The sequence below is a fragment of the Anolis carolinensis genome, unplaced genomic scaffold (genome assembly GCF_035594765.1).
Source record: "Anolis carolinensis isolate JA03-04 unplaced genomic scaffold, rAnoCar3.1.pri scaffold_12, whole genome shotgun sequence".
Classification (NCBI taxonomy): Eukaryota; Metazoa; Chordata; class Lepidosauria; order Squamata; family Dactyloidae; genus Anolis; species Anolis carolinensis.
In genome coordinates, this window is record NW_026943823.1 from 18,319,578 (window position 1) to 18,342,106 (window position 22,529).

Sequence of the window (22,529 nt, forward strand, 5' to 3'; positions counted from 1 at the left end):
TTCCTTCCTTCCTTCCTTCCTTCCTTCCTTCCTTCCTTCCTTCCTTCCTTCCTTCCTTCCTTCCTTCCTTCCTTCCTTCTATTTTTCTTCCCTCCCTTCCTTTTTTCTTTCCCTCCTCCCTTTCTTCCTGCTCCTTTTATTTCTTTTTTTCCTCCCTTCCCTCCCCTTCTTTCTCCTTTCCTGCCTGCTCCTTTCCTTCCCCTTCCTTCCTTCTTGCTTGTCTCCTCTCTCCCTTCCCTCCTTTTTTCCTCTTTCCCTCCTCTCTTCCTCCCTTTCTTCCTGCTCCTTTGATTTCTTTTTTTCTCCCTTCCCTTCCTTCTTTCTTCTTTCTTGCCTGCTCCTTTCCTTCCTTCCTTCCTTCCTTCCTTCCTTCCTTCCTTCCTTCCTTCCTTCCTTCCTTCCTTCCTTCCTTCCTTCCTTCCTTCCTTCCTTCCTTCCTTCTATTTTTCTTGCCTCCCTTCCTTTTTTCTTTCCCTCCTCTCTTTCTTCCTGCTCCTTTTATTTCTTTTTTTCTCCCTTCCCTTCCTTCTTTCTCCTTTCCTGCCTGCTCCTTTCCTTCCCCTTCCTTCCTTCTTGCTTGTCTCCTCCCTTCCCTCCTTTTTCCTCCTTTTTCCTCTTTCCCTCCTCTCTTCCTCCCTTTCTTCCTGCTCCTTTTCTTTCTTTTTTCTCCCTTCCCACCCTCCTCCTCCTCCTGGGCTCCACCCAAAGGCAAACCCTCTCCTTGCTCTTGGCTCAGACAGACTCCTTTGCCTCTGACTCTCAGCAGCTGCTCTCTTCTCTTCTTTGCTCTTCTCTTCGCCTGGGCATCAGAGAGAGAAGATCAGGGTGAGTCTCCCTCTCTTTGCTCTTGCCTTCATCTCTCCATTGGGACCGCTTTCATCCTCAAGAAGGATGGAGATCTATCTCTCCATGGTCACTTGCAACTTTTTGGGTGCATCTACACTATGGAATGCATGCAGTTTGGCACCACTTTGACTGCAATGGGGTCTGGAGATGTACCATTTGGGTGAGGTTTCCAGAAGAAATGGGAGTTGTAGTTGAGCTGTGGTGCCCAGGAGTAGATCAGGCATGGGCAAACTTTGGCCCTCAGGGTGTTTTGGACTTCAACTCCATCCTCAGAGGTTGTGAGGTTTGTTGGAAACTAGATGAAGTTTATACAGTAGAGCAGGGGTCCTCAAACTTTTAAAGCAAAGGGCCGGTCTACAATCCTTCAGACTGTTGAGGGGCCGAATTATCATTTGGAAAAAAAATACGAACAAATTCCTATGCACACTGCACATGTCTTATTTGTAGTGCAAAACAACAACAACAACAACAACAACAATGAAAGAATACAATATTTAAAAATGAAAACAATCTTAACCTATCAGAATTTCAATGGAAAGTATGGGCCTGCTACTGACCAATGAGATAGTCAAGTTAATTAGGGTTGTTGTTGCTGTTGTTGTTGTTGTTGTTGTTGTTGTGTGCCTTCAAGTCATTTCAGAATTTGTGTGAGCCTAAGTCTAAAATTAATTATTTTAATTATTTACTTACTGCATTTGTTTATTACATTTCTTACCCCAAAGGGGACTCAGAGCAGCTGTATGTACAGTAGAGTCTCACTTATCCAACATAAACGGGCCGGCAGAATGTTGGATAAGCGAATATGTTGGATAATAATGAGGGATTAAAGAAAAGCCTATTAAACATCAAATTAGGTTATGATTTTACAAATTAAGAACCAAAACATCATGTTATACAACAAATTTGACAGAAAAAGTAGTTCAATACGCAGTAATGCTATGTAGTAATTACTGTATTTATGAATTTAGCACCAAAATATCACGATGTATTGAAAACAGTGACTACAAAAATGCGTTGGATAATCCAGAACGTTGGATAAGTGAGACTCTACTGTACATACAATATATGATATTATTAGCATAGCACAATATTAGCATTATACATTACTATATTGAACTATACCACTATACTGTAATACTATATGTAATATATAACATATAATTAATATTATTATATGGTATTATTATTAGTATTATATGGTATAACATTATAATATTTTTATCAATATTATATATATATACAATATATTATATTATTAAAACAGATATGAAAATATATTATAAAACTGAGGGTGGGGGCCAGGAAAATGACTTTGGAGGGCCGCATCCGGCCCCCGGGCCTTAGTTTGGGGACCCCTGCAGTAGAGTCTCACTTATCCAGGCTAAACGGGCCGGCAGAAGCTTGGATAAGCGAATATCTTGGATAATAAGGAGGGATTAAGGAAATGCCTATTAAACATCAAATTAGGTTATGATTTTACAAATTAAGCACCAAAACATCATGTTAGACAACAAATTTGACAGAAAAAGTAGTTCAATACTCAGTAATGCTATGTAGTAATTACTCTATTTATGAATTTAGCACCAAAATATCACGATATATTGAAAACATTGACTACAAAAAAGCGTTCGATAATCCAGAATGTTGGATAAGCGAGGCTTGGATAAGTGAGACTCTACTGTATATCTGTGGAAGGTCCAGGGAGGGAGAAAGAACTCTTGTCTCTTTGAGGCAAGCGTAAATGTTGCAATTGGCCAGTTTGGTTAGCATTGAATAGCCTTGCAGCTTCAAAGCCTGGCTGCTTCCTGCCTGGGAGAATTCTATGTTAGGAGTAGCGCCCCAAACACGAAGCAAGGAACATGAAAGGCACTGCAGATTAATTCAGCCAGAGAAGTCAGCCAGGCTTTGAAGCTGCAAGGCCATTCATACTGTCTGGAAAACTCACAGCAAACTACAGTATTTATATTGTACTAGCTGTGCCCGGCCACGCATTGCTGTGGCTAGGACTTACATTTTCTTTTCTTTTTGTTATATGAATGTAGAGGCGTGGATGAGAGGTTGTGCTGTCAGTTTTCGAGGTTGTGGTGCGTTTAGTTTAGTTGTTTTGTCCGGTGCCGTGATTCCATTACCCTTTTATATATATAGATAATAATATGAATTGTATATGCATGTATGTACTTTTTCTTTTCTTTTTAATATATGAACGTAGAGGCATGGATGAGAGGTTGTGCTGTCAATTTTCGAGGTTGTGGGGTGTTTAGTTTAGTTGTTTTGTCCGGTGCCGTGATTCCATTACCCTTTTATATATATATATATATATATATATATATATATATATATATATATATATATAGAGAGAGAGAGAGAGAGAGAGAGAGAGAGAGATAATAATATGAATAGTATATGTATGTATGTACTTTTTCTTTTCTTTTTATTGTATGAACGTAGAGGCGTGGATGAGAGGTTGTGCTGTCAATTTTCGAGGTTGTGGTGCGTTTAGTTTAGTTGTTTTGTCCGGTGCCGTGATTCCATTACCCTTTTATATATATAGATTATATATTGTGTGTGTATATGTATGCATGTGTATATGTGTGTGTGAGCTACCTTGAGTAGAATTGAATAGCCTTGCAGCTTCAAAGCCTGGCTGCTACCTGCCTGGGGCATATTTTCTTGGGAGGTGTTAGCTGGCCTTGATGGCTTTCTGTTTTTATTTCGCCTGTCTTCTGAGTGTTGCTCTTTATTTACTGTCCCGATTTTAGAATTTTTAAATACAGGTAGCCAGATTTTGTTCATTTTCATGGCTTCCTCCTAGTTGCAGGACAGGAAATAAAGAACAACACTCAGAAAACAGGGGAATGGGAAACAACCAGGGCCAGGAAACAATCAGGGAACAATCAGGGCCAGCAAACATCTCCCAGCAAAGGATTCCCCCAGGCAGGAAGCAGAGAGGCTTTGAAGCTGCAAGGCTATTCATGCTAATCAAGGTGGCCAGTGCCAATATTCACACTTGCCTTTCTTTCTCCCACCTTGGACATTATTCCACAGATATATAAGCCCCACTTGCCTAGTTTCCAACAGACCTCATAACTTCTGAAGATGCCTGCCATAGTTGTGGGAGAAACGTCAGGAGAGAATGCTTCTGGAACATGGCTGTACAGCCCGGAAAGCTCACAGCAGCCTAGTGAAAGCCTTCGACAACACAAATAATTTCTTGTTCAGACTCAGATTCCATCTCCAAGGTATTATCTTTTAAACAGAGGCTGTATGGCCATCTGTCGGGAGAGCTTTCATTGTGCCTTCCTGCCTGGCAGAAAGGGGGTTTCTTCCAACAATAAAGATTCTATGGTTTTATATTCCTTCGATTGATGCCCCAAAAAATATAATAGAAAGTGTGCCACATTTTTAATATTGGGCTGCATCTACACTGCAGATTTAATGTAGTTTAACTGTCATGGCTCAATGCTATGGAATCATGGAAGCTATACTTTTGCAAAGCCTTTGCAAAACTATGACTCCCAGGACCTCAGGCTTCATGGCTGGAAACACTGGGCTGTTGTGAGTTTTCCAGGCTGTCTGGCCATGTTCCAGAAGCATTCTCTCCTGACGTTTCACCCACACCATCCTCAGAGGTTGTGAGGTCTATGGCAGGCATCCTCAGAGGTTTTGCAAAACTATGTTTTGCTGTTGCCATAACAGCCGGCGCTCAAATGTTTGCATTTTCGTGGTTTGTGAGCTTTGCAGATCTCCAGGAGAGCGTTTGCAAATAAAAACCCACTTCGGATAGGCGTTGTTTTTGGAACGAATCCATCGCTTTCTGGTTCTAAAGTAGAGACCTTGTCAAACTACAACTCCCAGGATTTCATAGCCTTGAGGCCCGGCAGCTAAAATGGGCTCCATGCCATCAAATCCTCCTTTTTACAACCGTTTGTAACTTCCTTAGTCCCATCTGTCAGTTTAATAGGACCTTTTGTCAAGTCCCATTAAACCCAGTTGCCTTTGCAATGATTCCAGATGACTTACTTTTTGGTAAATATTTTTTTCTTTTAAAAAAAAAAAAAAATTATTATTTTTAAAATTGTAAAATACCGACAATATGCATTACAAACATATGCACATACACATACAACCCACCACCCACAATACAATTTACCACCTTTTTGGTAAATATATATAACACTGCCTTCCCAAACTTTATTTTAAGCACTAAAGCATCACTTGAAATGGGGTAATCCATGTGTTAGTCCAAAATTTCCAAAGGACCTAAGGCTCCAAACCCAATCTTCCCATAAATCTAAAGCTAGAGATAGCTTCTTTGCAAAGTTCGGACTGAAACCTGGAACGGATATCCGCCTCAGCTGTAGAATTGAGACCGGTTGAGGCTCCAAACCCAATCTTCCCATAAATCCAACACTAGGAATAGCTTATTGGCAAAGTTCAGACTGAAACCCAGAACGGATATGCACCTCAGCTGTAGAATTAGGACCGGCTGAGACTCCAAAAACAGACTTTCCATAAATCTAATGCTAGAGATAGCTCCTTTGCAAAGTTCGGACTGAAACCCAGAATGGAGATGCACTTCAGCTGTAGAAATAAGATCAGTTGAGGCTCCAAACCCAAACTTCCTATAAATCCAATGCTAGGGATAGTTTCATGGCAAAGTTCGGACTAAAACCCATAATGGATATCTGCCTCAGCTGTAGAATTAGGACTGGTTGAGGCTCCAAACCCAATCTTCTCATAAATCCTACCCTAGGGATAACTTATTGGCAAAGTTCGGACTAAAACCTGGAACGGATATGGGCCTCAGCTGTAGAATTAAGACCGGTTGAGGCTCTGAACCCAAACTTCCCATAAATCCTACATTAGGGATAGCTCCTAAGCAAAGTTCAGACTAAAATCTGGAATGGATATGCTCCTCAGCTGTAGAATTAAGACCAGTTGAGGCTCCAAACCCAAACTTCCCATAAATCTAATTCTAAGGATAGCTTCTTGGCAAAGTTCGGACTAAAACCCGGAACGGACATGCACCTCAGCTGTAGAATTAAGACCAGTTGAGGCTCCAAAAACAAACTTCCCATAACAACGCTAGGGATAGCTTATTGGCAAATTTCAGACTAAAACCTGGAACAGATAGCCGCCTCAGTTGTAGAATTAGGACTGGTTGAAGCTCCAAACCCAAACTTCCCATAAATCTAACGCTAGGGATAGCTTCTTGGCAAAGTTCGGACTAAAACCCAGAACAGATATGCGCCTCGGTGTTAGAATTAGGACCGGTTGAGGCTCCAAAAACAAACTTTCCATAAATCTAATGTTAAGGATAGTTTCTTGGCAAAGTTCGGACTGAAACCCAGAATGGATATGTGCCTCAGCTGTAGAATTAAGACCAGCTGAGACTCCAAAAACAGACTTTCCATAAATCTAATTCTAAGGATAGCTCCTTTGCAAAGTTTGGACTGAAACCCAGAATGGAGATGCACTTCAGCTGTAGAATTAAGACTGGTTGAGGCTCCAAACCCAAACTTCCTATAAATCCAATGCTAGGGATAGTTTCATGGCAAAGTTCGGACTAAAACCCATAATGGATATCCGCCTCAGCTGTAGAATTAGGACTGGTTGAGGCTCCAAACCCAATCTTCTCATAAATCCTACGCTAGGGATAACTTATTGGCAAAGTTCGGACTAAAACCTGGAACGGATATGGGCCTCAGCTGTAGAATTAGGACTGGTTGAGGCTCCAAAAAACAACTTTCCATAAATCTAATGCTAGGGATAGCTCCTTTGCAAAGTTTGGACTAAAACCCGGAACGGACATGTACTTCCACTGTAGAATTCAGACCGTTTGATGCCATGGCTCAATGCTATGGCATCATGGGAGTTGTAGTTTGGTGGAGAAAGCTAGAAACCTTGTCAAACTACAACTCCCAGGATGTGATAGCATTGAGCCATTGCAGTTCAAGCTTGCATGGGCAAACTTGGAGAGGCATCTTAGATTTCTCTCTATTATATTTGGTCCACTTTTCATCCGTTTGCACATCCCTGCAAGAATGGACAGGGTCTCTCCTCTTTATTTCCAAGGCATGCATTATATTCCTGCTTTTCTCTGATCTGACAAGCCTTTTGTCTAATTATAAATGTGATTTAGGGGTGGGAAAATAGTTCAGATTCCTCGCGGCCATATGAAATTACACGGCACCAGATCATTGAAATTCCTGTGGGCCGGCCTCAGATAGCGAGCCGACAGCTGGAAATATTTCCATCCGCGATAAAGGGATCCTCTAAGAAAAGTTCCTTTTTTGGAGGGACAACAAATGCCTGAATTAATTCGGGTCGGCAACACTTGAACTGCTCAGTGTTACGGAGTTTGGGGAGACAAATCAGAAACCTTGCAAAACTACAACTCCTGTATAATAATAATATAATTATATACAAACACACACATATATTGCATATAATAATATAATATACTATATTATTATTACTATATAATAATTATTATATTCTAATATAATAATATAATCTAGCAATACCCATGACATAATAATAATAGTAATAATAATAATAATAATAATAATAATAGAGTCTACCAATATCCATGGCATACTACTACTACTACTACTACTACTACTACTAATATCATCTATCAATATCCATGGCATACTAATAATAATAATAATAATAATAATAATAATAATAATAATAATATCTATCAATACCCATGGCATAAAATAATAATAATAATAATAATAATAATAATAATAATAATAATAATAATAATAATAATATAGTCTACCAATATCCATGGCATTCTACTACTACTACTACTACTACTACTACTACTATTAATATAATCTATCAATTCCCATGGCATAATAATAATAATATAGTCTACCAATATCCATGGCATACTACTACTACTACTACTACTAATATAATCTATCAATATCCATGGCATACTACTACTACTACTACTACTAATATAATCTATCAATATCCATGGCATACTACTACTACTACTACTAATATAATCTATCAATATCCATGGCATAATAATAATAATAGTAATAATAATAAAATCTATCAATACCCATGACATAATAATAATAATAATAATAATAATAATAATAATAATAATAATAATATAGTCTACCAATTTCCATGGCATGCTGCTGCTGCTACTACTACTACTACTACTACTAATATAATCTATATAATATAATAGTAATAATAATAATAATACAATCTACCAATACCCATGGCATAATAATAATAATAATATGTAACATGATCCCTCTGTCAACAATCTTACAAAAAACAAATCTCGGCTACCAAACATCTAAGAATTCTCACAAAATTTCACATTTGATGTACATGGATGACCTGAAGCTATATGGAAAAACGGAAACTGAAATCCAATCTCTGACCAACACTGTCCGAATTTTTAGCACTGATATCAACATGGAGTTTGGTTTGGACAAATGTTCGACAGTGGCATTGAAGAAGGGAAAAATAATTGAAAGTGAGGGCATAAATATGCCCAATGGCCAAACAATAAAGTGTCACCATCCAGAGGCCTATAAATATCTGGGCATATTACAGCTGGACAACATCAAGCATGAACATGTGAAGATTGTGGTCAGTAAAGAATACACACAAAGGGTCAGAAAAATTCTCAAAAGCAAGCTCAATGGAGGCAACACCATCAAGGCCATAAACACCTGGGCCATACCTGTCATAAGATGTACTGCTGGCATTATAAATTGGACACAGGCGGAACTGGACAATTTGGACAGAAAAACAAGAAAACTCATGACCATTCATCATTCACTGCACCCTCGCAGTGATGTTGACCGGCTATATCTGCCTAGAAGATCAGGGGGCAGAGGACTCTTACAAGTCAAACAAGCAGTCAAAGAAGAAGAACATGCCCTGGCAGAATATGTAAAGCAAAGTGAAGAACCTGCTTTGATTGAAGTCAAAAATCAGAAACTCCTCAAAGCACAGCAGACAAAAAACCAGTACAAGAAAACCGCACTACAAACTAGAGCTGCCAGCTGGCACAACAAAACACTGCATGGAAAGTTCCTTGACAAAATTGAAGGAAAAGCTGATAAAGAGAAGACCTGGCTCTGGCTCACGAATGGGACCCTGAAGAAGGAGACAGAAGGCCTGATCCTTGCAGCCCAGGAGCAAGCCATCAGAACAAATGCAATCAAGGCCAAGATCGAAAAATCAGCTGATGACCCAAAGTGCAGACTGTGCAAGGAAACCGACGAAACCATTGATCATCTCCTCAGCTGCTGTAAGAAAATTGCACAGACAGACTACAAACAGAGGCACAACTATGTGGCCCAAATGATTCATTGGAACTTATGCCTCAAGTATCACCTCCCTGCAGTTAAGAACTGGTGGGATCACAAACCTGCAAAGGTTGTGGAAAATGAACACGCAAAGATACTGTGGGACTTCCGAATCCAGACTGACAAAGTTCTGGAACACAACACACCAGACATCACAGTTGTGGAAAAGAACAAGGTTTGGATCATTGATGTTGCCATCCCAGGTGACAGTCGCATTGAAGAAAAACAACAGGAAAAACTCAGCCGCTATCAGGACCTCAAGATTGAACTTCAAAGACTCTGGCAGAAACCAGTGCAGGTGGTCCCGGTGGTGATGGGCACACTGGGTGCCGTGCCAAAAGATCTCAGCCGGCACTTGGAAACAATAGACATTGACAAAATTACGATCTGCCAACTGCAAAAGGCCACCTTACTGGGATCTGCACGCATCATCCGAAAATACATCACAGAGTCCTAGACACTTGGGAAGTGTTCGACTTGTGATTTTGTGAAACGAAATCCAGCATATCTATCTTGTTTGCTGTGTCATACAACGTCGTTGTGTCAATAATAATAATAATAATCATCATCATCATCATCATCATCTATCAATACCCTGAGTCCCTTTGGGTGAGAAGAGCGGGATATAAATGTTAGAAATAAAAAATATATATATCCATGGCCTATTGATAATAACAACAACCACAATAATACAACAACCCTGTGATCCCGGCCATGAAAGCCTTCAACAACACAATCACAATAATAATATTTATTGCCCACCTCTCCTTATTGTTCAAGACAGGGCACAACATAGTTAAAATAGCATATAAAATATTATTTTATTATTATTATTAGTCTTCTAATGTATGTGTTTGAATGGTTTTATATTTGTATCATGCATATAGTAGTAGTAATAATAATAATGATAATAATTTCTTGACTATCCTGGTCTCCTTGCGGCTCGACATGGTTAACAACATGGTTAGAACAGCGAGGTAAAGCAGAGAACTATTAAAATACAGATAAAAAACACACCAATAAAAGGCAGGTTCAAATGCAATGGGGAGAAGAGGCCAAGCGTTTCCTTCTTCCCGATATGAAAAGTAGTTCAGCTTAGCTTTCTTTTATGGTTGTTTGCATTTCATCTGGTAGTTTCTGTCCTTATCAATTAATTGCCTCCCTTGTTTGCTTTGCACCTGAATTCAGTGGAAAAGGAGGAACCAAAACCTCTCCAATGATGTATTCAGACGTGGTAGGTGAAGGTTTTCCCTGTTTTATAATATAACTAGCTGTGCCCGGCCACGCGTTGCTGTGGCAAAGTCTGGTTGTATGGGAAATAAAAGTATTGAGGAATTGGTAGTAGTTAAGGGAAAGGGTAAAGGTTTTACCTTACATTAAGTCCATTATAAATGGGTTATATAGCTGTGTGGAAGGGCCTTGAGTCTACACTGCCATATAATCCAGTTTAAATCAGATAATCTGTAATTTATAGGCAGTGTGCAAGAGGCCTAAGTGAGGCCTAACTCTGCCTGTCCCCTGGGCTAAGTGGGTTGCTAGGAGACCAAGTTGGCGGAGCTTAGCCTTCTAACTGGCAGCAATTGGATAAAAACAATGATTCCTCTCTCTCTAATTAGGACTTTATTTTTCTTTTCTTTTTGTTGTATCAACCTAGAGGCGTGGGTTATGGGTTGTGTTGTCAAATTTCGAGGTTGGGGGGCCTGTAGTTTTGTTGTTTTGTTGGTCGCCAGGATTCCATCACTCTTTTATATACAGTAGAGTCTCACTTATCCAACATAAACGGGCCGGCAGAATGTTGGATAAGCGAATATGTTGGATAATAAGGAGGGATTAAGGAAAAGCCTATTAAACATCAAATTAGGTTATGATTTTACAAATGAAGCACCAAAACATCATGTTATACAACAAATTTTACAGAAAAAGTAGTTCAATACGCAGTAATATTATGTTGTAATTACTGTATTTACGAATTTAGCACCGAAATATCACAATATATTGAAAACATTGACTACAAAAATGGCTTGGATTATCCAGAGGCTTGGATAAGCGAGGCTTGGATTAGTGAGACTCTACTGTACTTGATGTTTTGGTGCTTAATTTGTAAAATCATAACCTAATTTGATGTTTAATAGGCTTTTTCTTAATCTCTCCTTATTATCCAACATATTTGCTTATCCAACGTTCTGCTGGCCCGTTTATGTTGGATAAGTGAGACTCTACTGTATTGAAAACATTGACTACAGAAATGCCTTGGATAATCCAGAACCTTGAATAAGCGAGGCTTGGATAAGTGAGACTCTACTGTACAGTAATTATTACATAACATTACCGTGTATTGAACTGCTTTTTTTGTTGTAAAACATGACGTTTTGGTGCTTAATTTGTAAAATCATAATGTAATTTGATGTTTAATAGGCTTTTCCTTAATCCCTCCTTATTATCCAACATTTTCACTTATCCAACGGTCTGCTGGCCTGTTTATGTTAGATAAGTGAGACCCTACTGTATATACTGTACAGTAGTTGTCATCATAAACCAGCATAACCAGACAAACTGTGAATCCTATCAAGAATTTCTTGTTGCTACCAATATTTCCATGTACAACACTCTATGGTACGTACATTTACCAATCCTGTATACTTGGTGTTCTGTTCAGCGGTCATGCTTCCAAACAAAAACGTTACTAGGTCTTACTTTCGGGGGAGGCCTTATATTTAGCAATACAGCAAAACCTCTACTAGGTCTTATTTTTTGGGGATGTCTTATTTTAGGGGAGACAGGGTATATACAATGTTATATATTCCTATCTTAGAATCGCATTGGCCTTTATCGCTGCAGCATCACACTCTTGGCCCGTGTTGATGGTCTATTAAGACTTCTATACTTGCCCTCCAATTGTCTCGATTTAATTCTCTGCCATCCCACTTTCCCAACTGCGATTAAAATGTCCCGGTTTTCTCTTCCTCCTCCGCGGTCCTCAGCGTGCCTCCTTTGCTGCAAACGAAGTCCAAAAGGCAGAAATAGTCTGCATTTGGTCAACTCAGCCGGGAGGAGAAGCCAAGGCAAGTGTCTGCTCTGTGGATGGAATCCTGGGAGCAGTTGCTAGGCAACCTCAGTATCCCGTTTCCTAGCAACCACATCCCGTTTCCTCCATCCATCCTTCAAAAAGTGCAAGGAAGGGAAGGTGGCCCATATGAGTGGCAGCGATGGGGCCCAAGGCACAAGCGGAGGCGGTGCGGACGATGAAGGCAAATTATTATTATTATTATTATTATTATTATTATTATTATTATTATTATTAGTATTAGTATTACTATGTGGACAATGAAGGCAAATTATTATTATTATTATTAGTATGTAGTCAAAGGCAAATTATTATTATTATTATTAGTATTAGTATTAGTATGTAGATGATGAAGGTAAATTATTATTATTGTTATTAGCATGTAGACGATGAAGGCAAATTATTATTATTGTTATTAATATGTAGACGATGAAGACAAATTATTATTACTATTATTATTATTTTGTAGTCGAAGGCAAATTATTATGATTATGATTATTAGTAGAAGTAGTATGTAGATTACGAAGGCAAATTATTATTATTGTTCTTAGTATGTAGATGATGAAGGCAAATTATTATTATTGATATTAGCATGTAGACTCGGCAAACGAGATATAAAAGAGCGGTATATAAATTAAATAAATAAATACATAAATAAAATAATTGAACACTTCCCAAGTGTTTAGGACTATGTGATGTATTTTTAAATGATGTGTGCAGATCCAAATAAGGTGGCCTTTTGCAGTTGGCAGATCGTAATTTTGTCAATGTTTTATTATTATTATTATTATTATTATTATTATTATTATTATTATTATTATTGTATGACACAGCAAACAAGATAAACATGCTGGATTTCGTATCACAAAATCACAAGTCGAACACTTCCCAAGTGTCTAGGACTGTGTGATGTATTTTCGGATGATGTGTGCAGATCCCAGTAAGGTGGCCTTTTGCAGTTGACAGATCGTAATTTTGTAAATGTTTATTGCTTTATTATTATTATTATTATTATTATTATTATTATTATTGACACAAAGACAGAGTCTGACACAGCAAATGAGATCTATATGCTGGAAGTTGAACACTTCCCAAGTGTTTAGGACTGTATGATGTATTATTATTATTATTTTATTATGACACAGCAAACAAGATAGATATGCTGGATTTCGTATCACAAAATCACAAGTCAAACACTTCCCAAATGTCTAGGACTGTGTGATGTATTTTCTGATGATGCACGCAGATCCCAGTCGGGTGGCCTTTTGCAGTTGGCAGATCGTAATTTTGTCAATGTCTATTGTTTCCAAATATCGGCTGAGATCGTTTGGCACGGCACCCAATAATAATAATAATAATTAATAATAATAATAATAATAATAATAATAATAATAATAATAATTTATTTGGACGATGTGTTTCTCTGGCTGCGTCTACACTGTGAAGTTAATGCAATTTGGCACCTCTTGAATTGCCACGGCTCAATGTTATGGAATCCTGGGAGTAGTCGTTTGGTGAGTCACCAGAGAAGGCTCAAGACCTTGCAAAACTACAACTCCCATAGCATAGCAGTCCAAGTGCTGCTTCCTCCTCTTCCTGGCTCTCTGCTTCGGCTTCTGCAAAACCTCAGTTTGCAATAAAATGCCATTTTTTCCGGATCTTAAAAGGAGACAGACCTGCTCCTTCCCGTGTGCTTTTCAATGAGGCACCATACAAGGGCAGAGACAAAATAATAATTTGCTTTCATCGTCTACATACTTTTCAAAGGTCTCTGCCCCTGGACACTTGCCCAGCCTTTTGCCCTGCGCTGGACGGAGCAAAAATAAAATGTGATTTATCCCACAAGTTTGCAACACACACAACCGCCTTGGCTCAACGCTGTGGAGTCTGGATCGACACTGCCGGATAATCCAGTATCCGATTCCGACATTGAACTGGAGTGCATGAGTCTACACTGCCGGATAATCCAGTTCAAATAGATATTACATGGCCAGAATCACGCTTGGGCAGAGAATACTAAAGGTCTTGTAAAGCTACAGTGGTGCCAAACTGCATTAACTCTACAGTGTAGATGCCCCGCTAGTCAAGATTATTGCACTGTGTTGTCAAAGGCTTTCATGGCCGGAATCACAGGGTGGTTGTGCGTTTTCTGGCTGCATGGCCATGTTGCAGAAGCATTCTCTCCTGACGTTTCTCCCACATCTATGGCAGGCATCCTCAGAGGTTGTGAAGTATATGGGACTGTTTAAATTAGTATGGAAAGTGGTATCAAACTGCATTTAGTTTCTGCAGCTAGAGAAGGCTGAAGACCTTGCAAAACTACAACTTCCAAAGTGTCAATGGTACTAGTACAGGCATGGTACTGTACTGGAATGATAGGCATTGGAGTGACCGGAGTGAAATGACTCTTAACATGGGAGTTGTAGTTTTACAAGGTCTTTAGCAGGTCAAGTGGTGCCGAACTGCGTTCATTACATAGTGTAGATGCACCCTGATAGCAAATACAGTCTGCGGAGAAGAGACGTCGGAATGTTTATTTGTTTTATATTATTATATTATAACCGCTGCCACCAATTGTAAAGATGTTTATAATGCGGCCACCAGATGTAAAGGGGATTATCCACGCTTGCCACCACTCTAGGAAGATATAGCCACTAGCTACTTAGAGAGGAGACCTTTTCATTTTTGTTTTTCTTCTTTCTTCTTGTTTGTTTTTGATGGTAATATATATATGACAAAAGCTGAGAGGTTTAAAAGAACCATAACACGTTTATTCTGACACAAAGCTTAATGGTTGCAGTAACTTTCTCTTTAGAGGCACTTTGGTTAACAGTTGCAAAGCTAGAATGAGGTGTTTCAAACTTCTTAAAATGTCACTTCTTTCTTTACTGCTCTAAACTGCAGTCACCCTATGAATTACAACCACAGATTATCTGTTCCTCATCAGGAGACAGACTACTTTAAAATAAGTCACCAAACTTATTTTAAATTGACTCAAAAATAAGCATTTGAGTCTCCCTGATCTCTTCAACTGAGGGTCAGTCTTCACTGTACCTCATCAGGGCACAGACTACCTTAAAATAAGTCACCAAACTTACTTTAAATTGACTCAAAAATAAGCATTTGAGTCTCCCTGATCCCTTCAACTGAGGGTCAGTCTTCACTGTACCTCATCAGGGCACAGACTACCTTAAAATAAGTCACCAAACTTATTTTAAATTGACTCAAAAATAAGCATTTGAGTCTCCCTGATCCCTTCAACTGAGGGTCAGTCTTCACTGTACCTCATCAGGGCACAGACTACCTTAAAATAAGTCACCAAACTTATTTTAAATTGACTCAAAAATAAGCATTTGAGTCTCCCTGATCCCTTCAACTGAGGGTCAGTCTTCACTGTACCTCATCAGGGCACAGACTACCTTAAAATAAGTCACCAAACTTATTTTAAATTGACTCAAAAATAAGCATTTGAGTCTCCCTGATCCCTTCAACTGAGGGTCAGTCTTCACTGTACCTCATCAGGGCACAGACTACCTTAAAATAAGTCACCAAACTTATTTTAAATTGACTCAAAAATAAGCATTTGAGTCTCCCTGATCCCTTCAACTGAGGGTCAGTCTTCACTGTACCTCATCAGGGCACAGACTACCTTAAAATAAGTCACCAAACTTATTTTAAATTGACTCAAAAATAAGCATTTGAGTCTCCCTGATCCCTTCAACTGAGGGTCAGTCTTCACTGTACCTCATCAGGGCACAGACTACCTTAAAATAAGTCACCAAACTTATTTTAAATTGACTCAAAAATAAGCATTTGAGTCTCCCTGATCCCTTCAACTGAGGGTCAGTCTTCACTGTACCTCATCAGGGCACAGACTAACTGCTTCTTTTTCAAACCTGCACTTTTCCACCAAAATGGCAGTTGGCTCCGCCCACTTCTCCATGGCAACCAACTCATGAGTGCAGAGTAACTGAAATATTGACCCTTTTAAGACATGACATCTGTAAACTAAAAAAAATCACACTTCGTTACACAGTCCAACTTGAGAACGGAGCTATCTAGCCGTTCAGATTAGACCGGGCTTTCTCTCAAGGGGACTGGACTCACTTCCACTCTTATTAATGCATTATTTGGATACGAGAATGCATTAATCCATGCTCTATTCTGAGCCGCGGTGACGAATGCCGTGACCTTGTTGCCCCCCCCTCTTCTGTGTTGCCCCCCGAATGCCATGGAGACTAAACCCTCGGCGCTGGCTGCGCGACAAAGGGATTAAGGTGCTTCTTCGTTTTGGAACGCGGGTTTTTGCACGGGCCTTATTTTAGCACATCCTTTGGCTCGTGTTTCATGCCAAAGATGCCGGACCTGTTGGCACAATGACCCTTGCACTTAATCCCTTCCCATCAGATCCTGCAGCGAAGAGAAGCTTTGTTGGGCTTTTTTGGGGGTGACAGATGTGTGGCTGCGACGGCGTCCCCCAAACGGTCTCCCCTTGAGCTGGGCAGAAAGTGGCCACAGGGACAGGTGTCCGTCGTTCCAGATCTGGACGGAAATGCCATTAGGATAGTGTATTTAATTATCAAATTAATGCAGTTTAATACCAGTTTGACGGACATGCAGCAGTGTGATAGAACCCCGGTTCTTCTATTTGGTACACACAACACAGCACTTCAACTTAGCACAGTTTTATAGTATTACTTTTTCAGTCTCTTTGCAGATTCCATAATTTTATTTATTTATTATTAAACTGATTATAAATGGCTGGTTGCTGCCACCTTCGTTGGGGCTTTCTGATGCTCAGCACCGCATTCTGGGAAATGTAGTTTAGGGAAGGGACTTTTGCATTCTCTCGCCTTCCCAAACTACATTTCCCAGAATGCTCTTCTCTCAGTCTCCCTCCTAAGTTTGCTAGTCCTGCCCCGAATGCCTTCCTTATGGTTATTGAGCCAAAGGAAAACAGGATTGGTTTTGAAAGCACTTTGTGTTCTCTTGACTTTACCAAAGTTGCTTAATGCTTATACTGAAAATTAAACCGACCTTGGAAGGCATCCGAATGTTACAGAATCTTACTGAAAATGATTTGTGAGTGTTTTGATTCTTAAATCCCGCCCCAGCTTTCCTGAATGTTTCTAATATCGATTTGCATGCACAAATTTAAGGTTAATTGATACGAAATATGAAGAGCAACGATAATTTTGAACACCCCTACTATCTATCCCATCTGTCTACCCTGTTTGTCTATCATCTGTCTTACTTGTCTATCCTGTCCTATCTGTTTGTCAATCAATCTAGTCTATTTTATCTATCTCATCATCAGTTTTACCTGTCTGTCTATCCTGTCTATTTCACTTGTCCATCATCTATCAATTATCTATCCTTTCTTAGCTTATCATCTATCTTGTCTATCCTATTTATCTATCCTATCTTATCCTATCCGTCTTATCATCTCTTACATGCCAATCTTATCGTCTATGTTTTCCTATCCATCTTATCATCTATATTACCTGACAATCTTGTCTGTCTGTCCATCCGTCCGTCCATCTATCTGTCCCTCTATCTATCTATCTGGTCAATCTTATCATATATCTTTTCTGTCTGTCCTATCTGTCTGTCTGTCTGTCTATCATGTTACTATTACGCTTCAAAGGAGCTTCGGGTTTCTCACCCGGGCAGCCGAATTGTGATTTCCTTGAGGTCATTGAATGGTGGTGCAATGGGTTAAACCCTTGTGCCAGCTGGACTGCTGACCTGAAGTTTGGGTTGCTGACCTGAAGGTCGCCGGTTCGAATCCTGGAGACTGGGTGAGCTCCCATCTGTTAGCTCTAGCTTGCGGAGACGTGAGAGAAGCCTCCCAGCAGGATGGTAACATATCTGGGCATCCCTTGGGCAACATCTCTGTAGATGGCCAACTCTCACACCAGAAGCGATGTGCAGTATGTTCTCAAGTCACTTCTGGCATGATAAAAAATAGAGTGAACTTTGTCACGGCTGGAAGGACTTTCATGTGACACCATGATCCACTTCCACTCCTTCCACTTCCACTGCCTTAGCAGCTTTTTTGCTGATTCCAGGGCTTGTTGTTGGATCGCCTTGGTGTTGCAGGGATCCTTGAAGTGGAATGATAGCCCTCCAGCAGTGTCGGTTGTGTGGACGTGCCGGGGCCTCTGCTCCGTCCGGTTCACCTTGCAGCCCACCCTCCGGCCTTTTCTCTTGGCTCTCCAGCGACCCACCTGTCCCTGAAAACCAAACCGCCCTGACTGGCTGTTGATAGAAACCTGGCAGAGCGACGGCCCCGGCACCTCGAAACGAGGCCTTAAGTCAACAGCAGCTTTGCATCCCATGAGGTCGCGGGTTGTCCTTCTTTCCTCTTCCATTTTGGTCACTGAAATGTTTCCTGACCACAGCAATAGGGATGAGGCTTTGAGACAGAGGCTAAATGGCCATCTGTCGGGAGTGCTTTGATTGTGCTTTTCCTGCGTGGCAGGGGGTTGGACTAGATTGCCCCTGGAGTTGCTGCTATTATTATTATTATTATTATTATTATTATTATTATTATTATTATTATTATTATTATTTTATTATGACACAGCAAACAAGATAGATATTCTGGATTTCGTATCACAAAATCACAAGATAAACACTTCCCAAGTGTCTAGGACTGTGTGATGTATTTTCAGATGGCCATCTGTTGGGGATGTTTTGTTTGTGTGTTTCCTGCATGACAAGGGGTTGGACTAGATTGCCTGTGGAGTTGCTATTATTATTATTATCAACACAACGACGTTGTATGGCACAGCAAACAGGATAGATATGCTGGATTTCGTTTCGCAAAACAACAAGTCGAACACTTCCCAAGTGTCTAGGACTGTGTGATGTATTTTCTGATGATGTGTGCAGATCCCAGTAGGGTGGCCTTTTGCAGTTGGCAGATGGTGATTTTGTCAATGTCTATTGTTTCCAAATGCCGGCTGAGATCTTTTGGCACAGCACCCAGTAATAATAATAATAATAATAATAATAATAATAATAATAATAATAATTATTATTATTATTATTATTATTATTATTATTATTATTATTATTATTGAATCTGGATGGCCATCTGCCTGGGATGCTTTGAGTGTGCTTTTCCTGCGTGGCAGGGAGTTGGACTAGATGGCCCCTGTGGTTGCTGCTGCTATTATTATTATTATTATTATTATTATTATTATTATTATTGAAGCTAGAAGCTGGATGGCCATCTGTCGGGGATGTTTTGTGTGTTTCCTGCATGGCAGGGGGTTGGACTAGATGGCCCCTGCGATTGCTGCTGCTATTACTATTATTATTATTATTATTATTATTACAGTAGAGTCTCACTTATCCAAGCTAAACGGGCCGGCAGAAGCTTGGATAAGCGAATATCTTGGATAATAAGGAGGGATTAAGGAAAAGCCTATTGAACATCAAATTAGGTTATGATTTTACAAATTAAGCACCAAAACATCATGTTATACAACAAATTTGATAGAAAAAGTAGTTCAATACGCAGTAATGCTATGTTGTAATTACTGTATTTATGAATTTAGCACCAAATTATCATGATATATTGAAAAAATTGACTACAAAAATGGCTTGGATTATCTAGAGGCTTGGATAAGCGAGGCTTGGATAAGTGAGACTCTACTGTATTATTGAAGCTGGATGGCCATCTGTCGGGGATGCTTTGATTGTGCATTTCCTGCATGGTAGGGGATTGGACTAGATTGCCAGTGGAGTTGCTATTATTATTATTATTATTATTATTATTATTATTATTATTGAAGTTGGATGTCCATCTGTCTCCTATCTATATATATAAAATGATAAAGTTGTTTGCGCAGTGACTATAACAACAAAACTAAACATCCCAGAAATACGAAATTTGGCAACACAATACAAAAGGCTTGCCTCCAGGTTACAACAACACAACCACACCACAAAACCACAACCCAGACCCACAAAACTCACAACAACGCATCATGCGATAACAACACAACTAAACGCCCCAGAAATACAAAACTTGGCAACACAATGCAAAAGCCTTGCCTCCCAGTTGTAACAACACAACCACACCACAAAACCACATAGGACCCACAAAACTCACAACAATGCATTGTGACTATAACAACACAACTAAACGCCCCAGAAATACGAAACTTGGCAACACAACGCAAAAGCCTTCACTCCAGGTTGTAACAACACAACCACACCACAAAACCACAATCCGGACCCATAAAACTCACAACAACACATCGTGACTATAACAACATAACTAAACGCCCCAGAAATACGAAACTTGGCACACAACTAAACGCCCCAGAAATATAAAACTTGACAACACAACGCAAAAGCCTTGCCTCCCAGTTGTAACAATACAACCACACCACAAAACCACAATCTGGACCCACAAAACTCACAACAATGCATCGTGACTATAACAACACAACTAAACGCCCCAGAAATACGAAACTTGGCACACAACTAAACGCCCCAGAAATGCAAAACTTGACAACACAACACAAATGCCTTTTCTCCCGGTTGTAACAACACAACTACACCACAAAACCACAATCCGGACCCACAAAATTCGCAACAACGCATCGTGACTATAACACAACTAAACGCCCCAGAAATACAAAATTTGACAACACAATGCAAAAGCCTTGCCTCCCAGTTGTAAGAACACAACCACAACACAAAACCACAATCCAGACCCACAAAACTCACAACAACGCATCATGACTATAACAACACAACTAAACGCCCCAGAAATACAAAACTTGGCAAAACAATGCAAAAGCCTTGCCTCCCAGTTGTAACAACACAACCACACCACAAAACCACACTGGACCCACAAAACTCACAACAACGCATCATGACTATAACAACACAACTAAACGCCCCAGAAATACGAAACTTGGCAACACAACACAAAAGCATTCCCTCCTGATTGTAACAACACAACCACACCACAAAACCACAATCCGGACCCACAAAACTCACAACAGTGCATCGTGACTATAACAACACAACTAAACACCCCAGAAATACAAAACTTGGCATACAACTAAACGCCCCAGAAATAGAAAACTTGGCATACAACTAAACGCCCCAGAAATACAAAACTTGGCAACACAACACAAAAGCCTTGCCTCTCAGTTGTAACAACACAACCACACCACAAAACCACAATCCGGACCCACAAAGCTCACAACAACGCATTGTAACTATAACAAATACAAAATTTGACAACACAACTCATCCACCTCCCCAATCCCTACATTCACACTTGGCCTCCAAAAAAACAATTACAATAATAACAATGACAGCAACAACAACAATAAGAATCAACACCATCACAGGCAAGAAACAGCCAGGCACTGAGGCTGAGAGGCCAGTCAGTGCTATACTGGGCCTCCAAAAAACAATACAGTAGCATCTAACTTATCCAACCTTCATGACCACTACAACAACAATAATAATAAACAGCTACACAGGCAAAACAAAAAAAAAGACTACTGTACCACAATAAAAATATAAACCGCACTCAGCAGAATCAGACATTACAACTAACAACAAACCAAAGACAACAGGGATCTCAACCAATTATCAATCAACACAAAAATTGAAGAAGGTAACAGATTTCAAATACTACTACTAATGTGAGTATAAAGAAGGGTGGAGGTCACAGCATAAATACAACCTAATGTACACTGACCAACACCACCAGACTAAGACACAGCAACGCGTGGCCGGGCACAGCTAGTCACTCTATAAACAGGAGCGAGAGAATTTCTGGGCTCTTTTTTTGTGTATGATTTTGCTTCTCTGTAACATTGGCTGGCAATCAGATCTTGGCGTGCGACTTGTTGCATTGACTCTTGATGCAAAGTGAGACCAGAGATTGGCATGGACCATGGCTTGATACTGGGGGGGGGGGGGGGGGGGTTATAATCCTTCCCAGTCTGAAACTGGGAGGACTCCAGTTGATCTACCAAGAGAACCTTGGAATGCCATAGGTAAAGGTAAAGGTTTTCCCCTGACGTTAAGTCCAGTTGTGTCCGACTCTGGGGGTTGGTGCTCATCTCCATTTCTCAGCCGAAGAGCCGGCGTTGTCCATAGACATCTCCAGGTCGTGTGGCAAGCATGACTGCATGGAGCGCCGTTACCTTCCCGCCAGAGCAGTACCTATTGATCTATTCACATTGGCATGTTTTCGAACTGCTAGGTTGGCAGGAGCT

General features: G+C 40.0%; 1 protein-coding gene across 3 annotated transcripts in view; it reads left to right on the forward strand.

Moving 5' to 3' along the window:
- Positions 1 to 22,529, forward strand: part of fhl1 (four and a half LIM domains 1) — a 51,673-nt gene that overhangs the window by 9,329 nt on the left and 19,815 nt on the right. The window contains exon 1 of one of the 3 annotated variants that reach the window (XM_062963679.1): positions 678 to 825. The exons of 1 other annotated variant lie outside the window; for it this stretch is intronic. Coding sequence is in view for 1 of the 2 variants with exons in the window: in XM_062963680.1 (XP_062819750.1) it covers positions 12,397 to 12,451 (55 nt within the window). In the remaining variant the exon portion in view is untranslated. Of the gene's footprint in view, positions 1 to 677; positions 826 to 12,314; positions 12,452 to 22,529 lie in introns of those variants that run through there. One more of the 3 variants, XM_062963680.1, reaches the window with a different exon arrangement.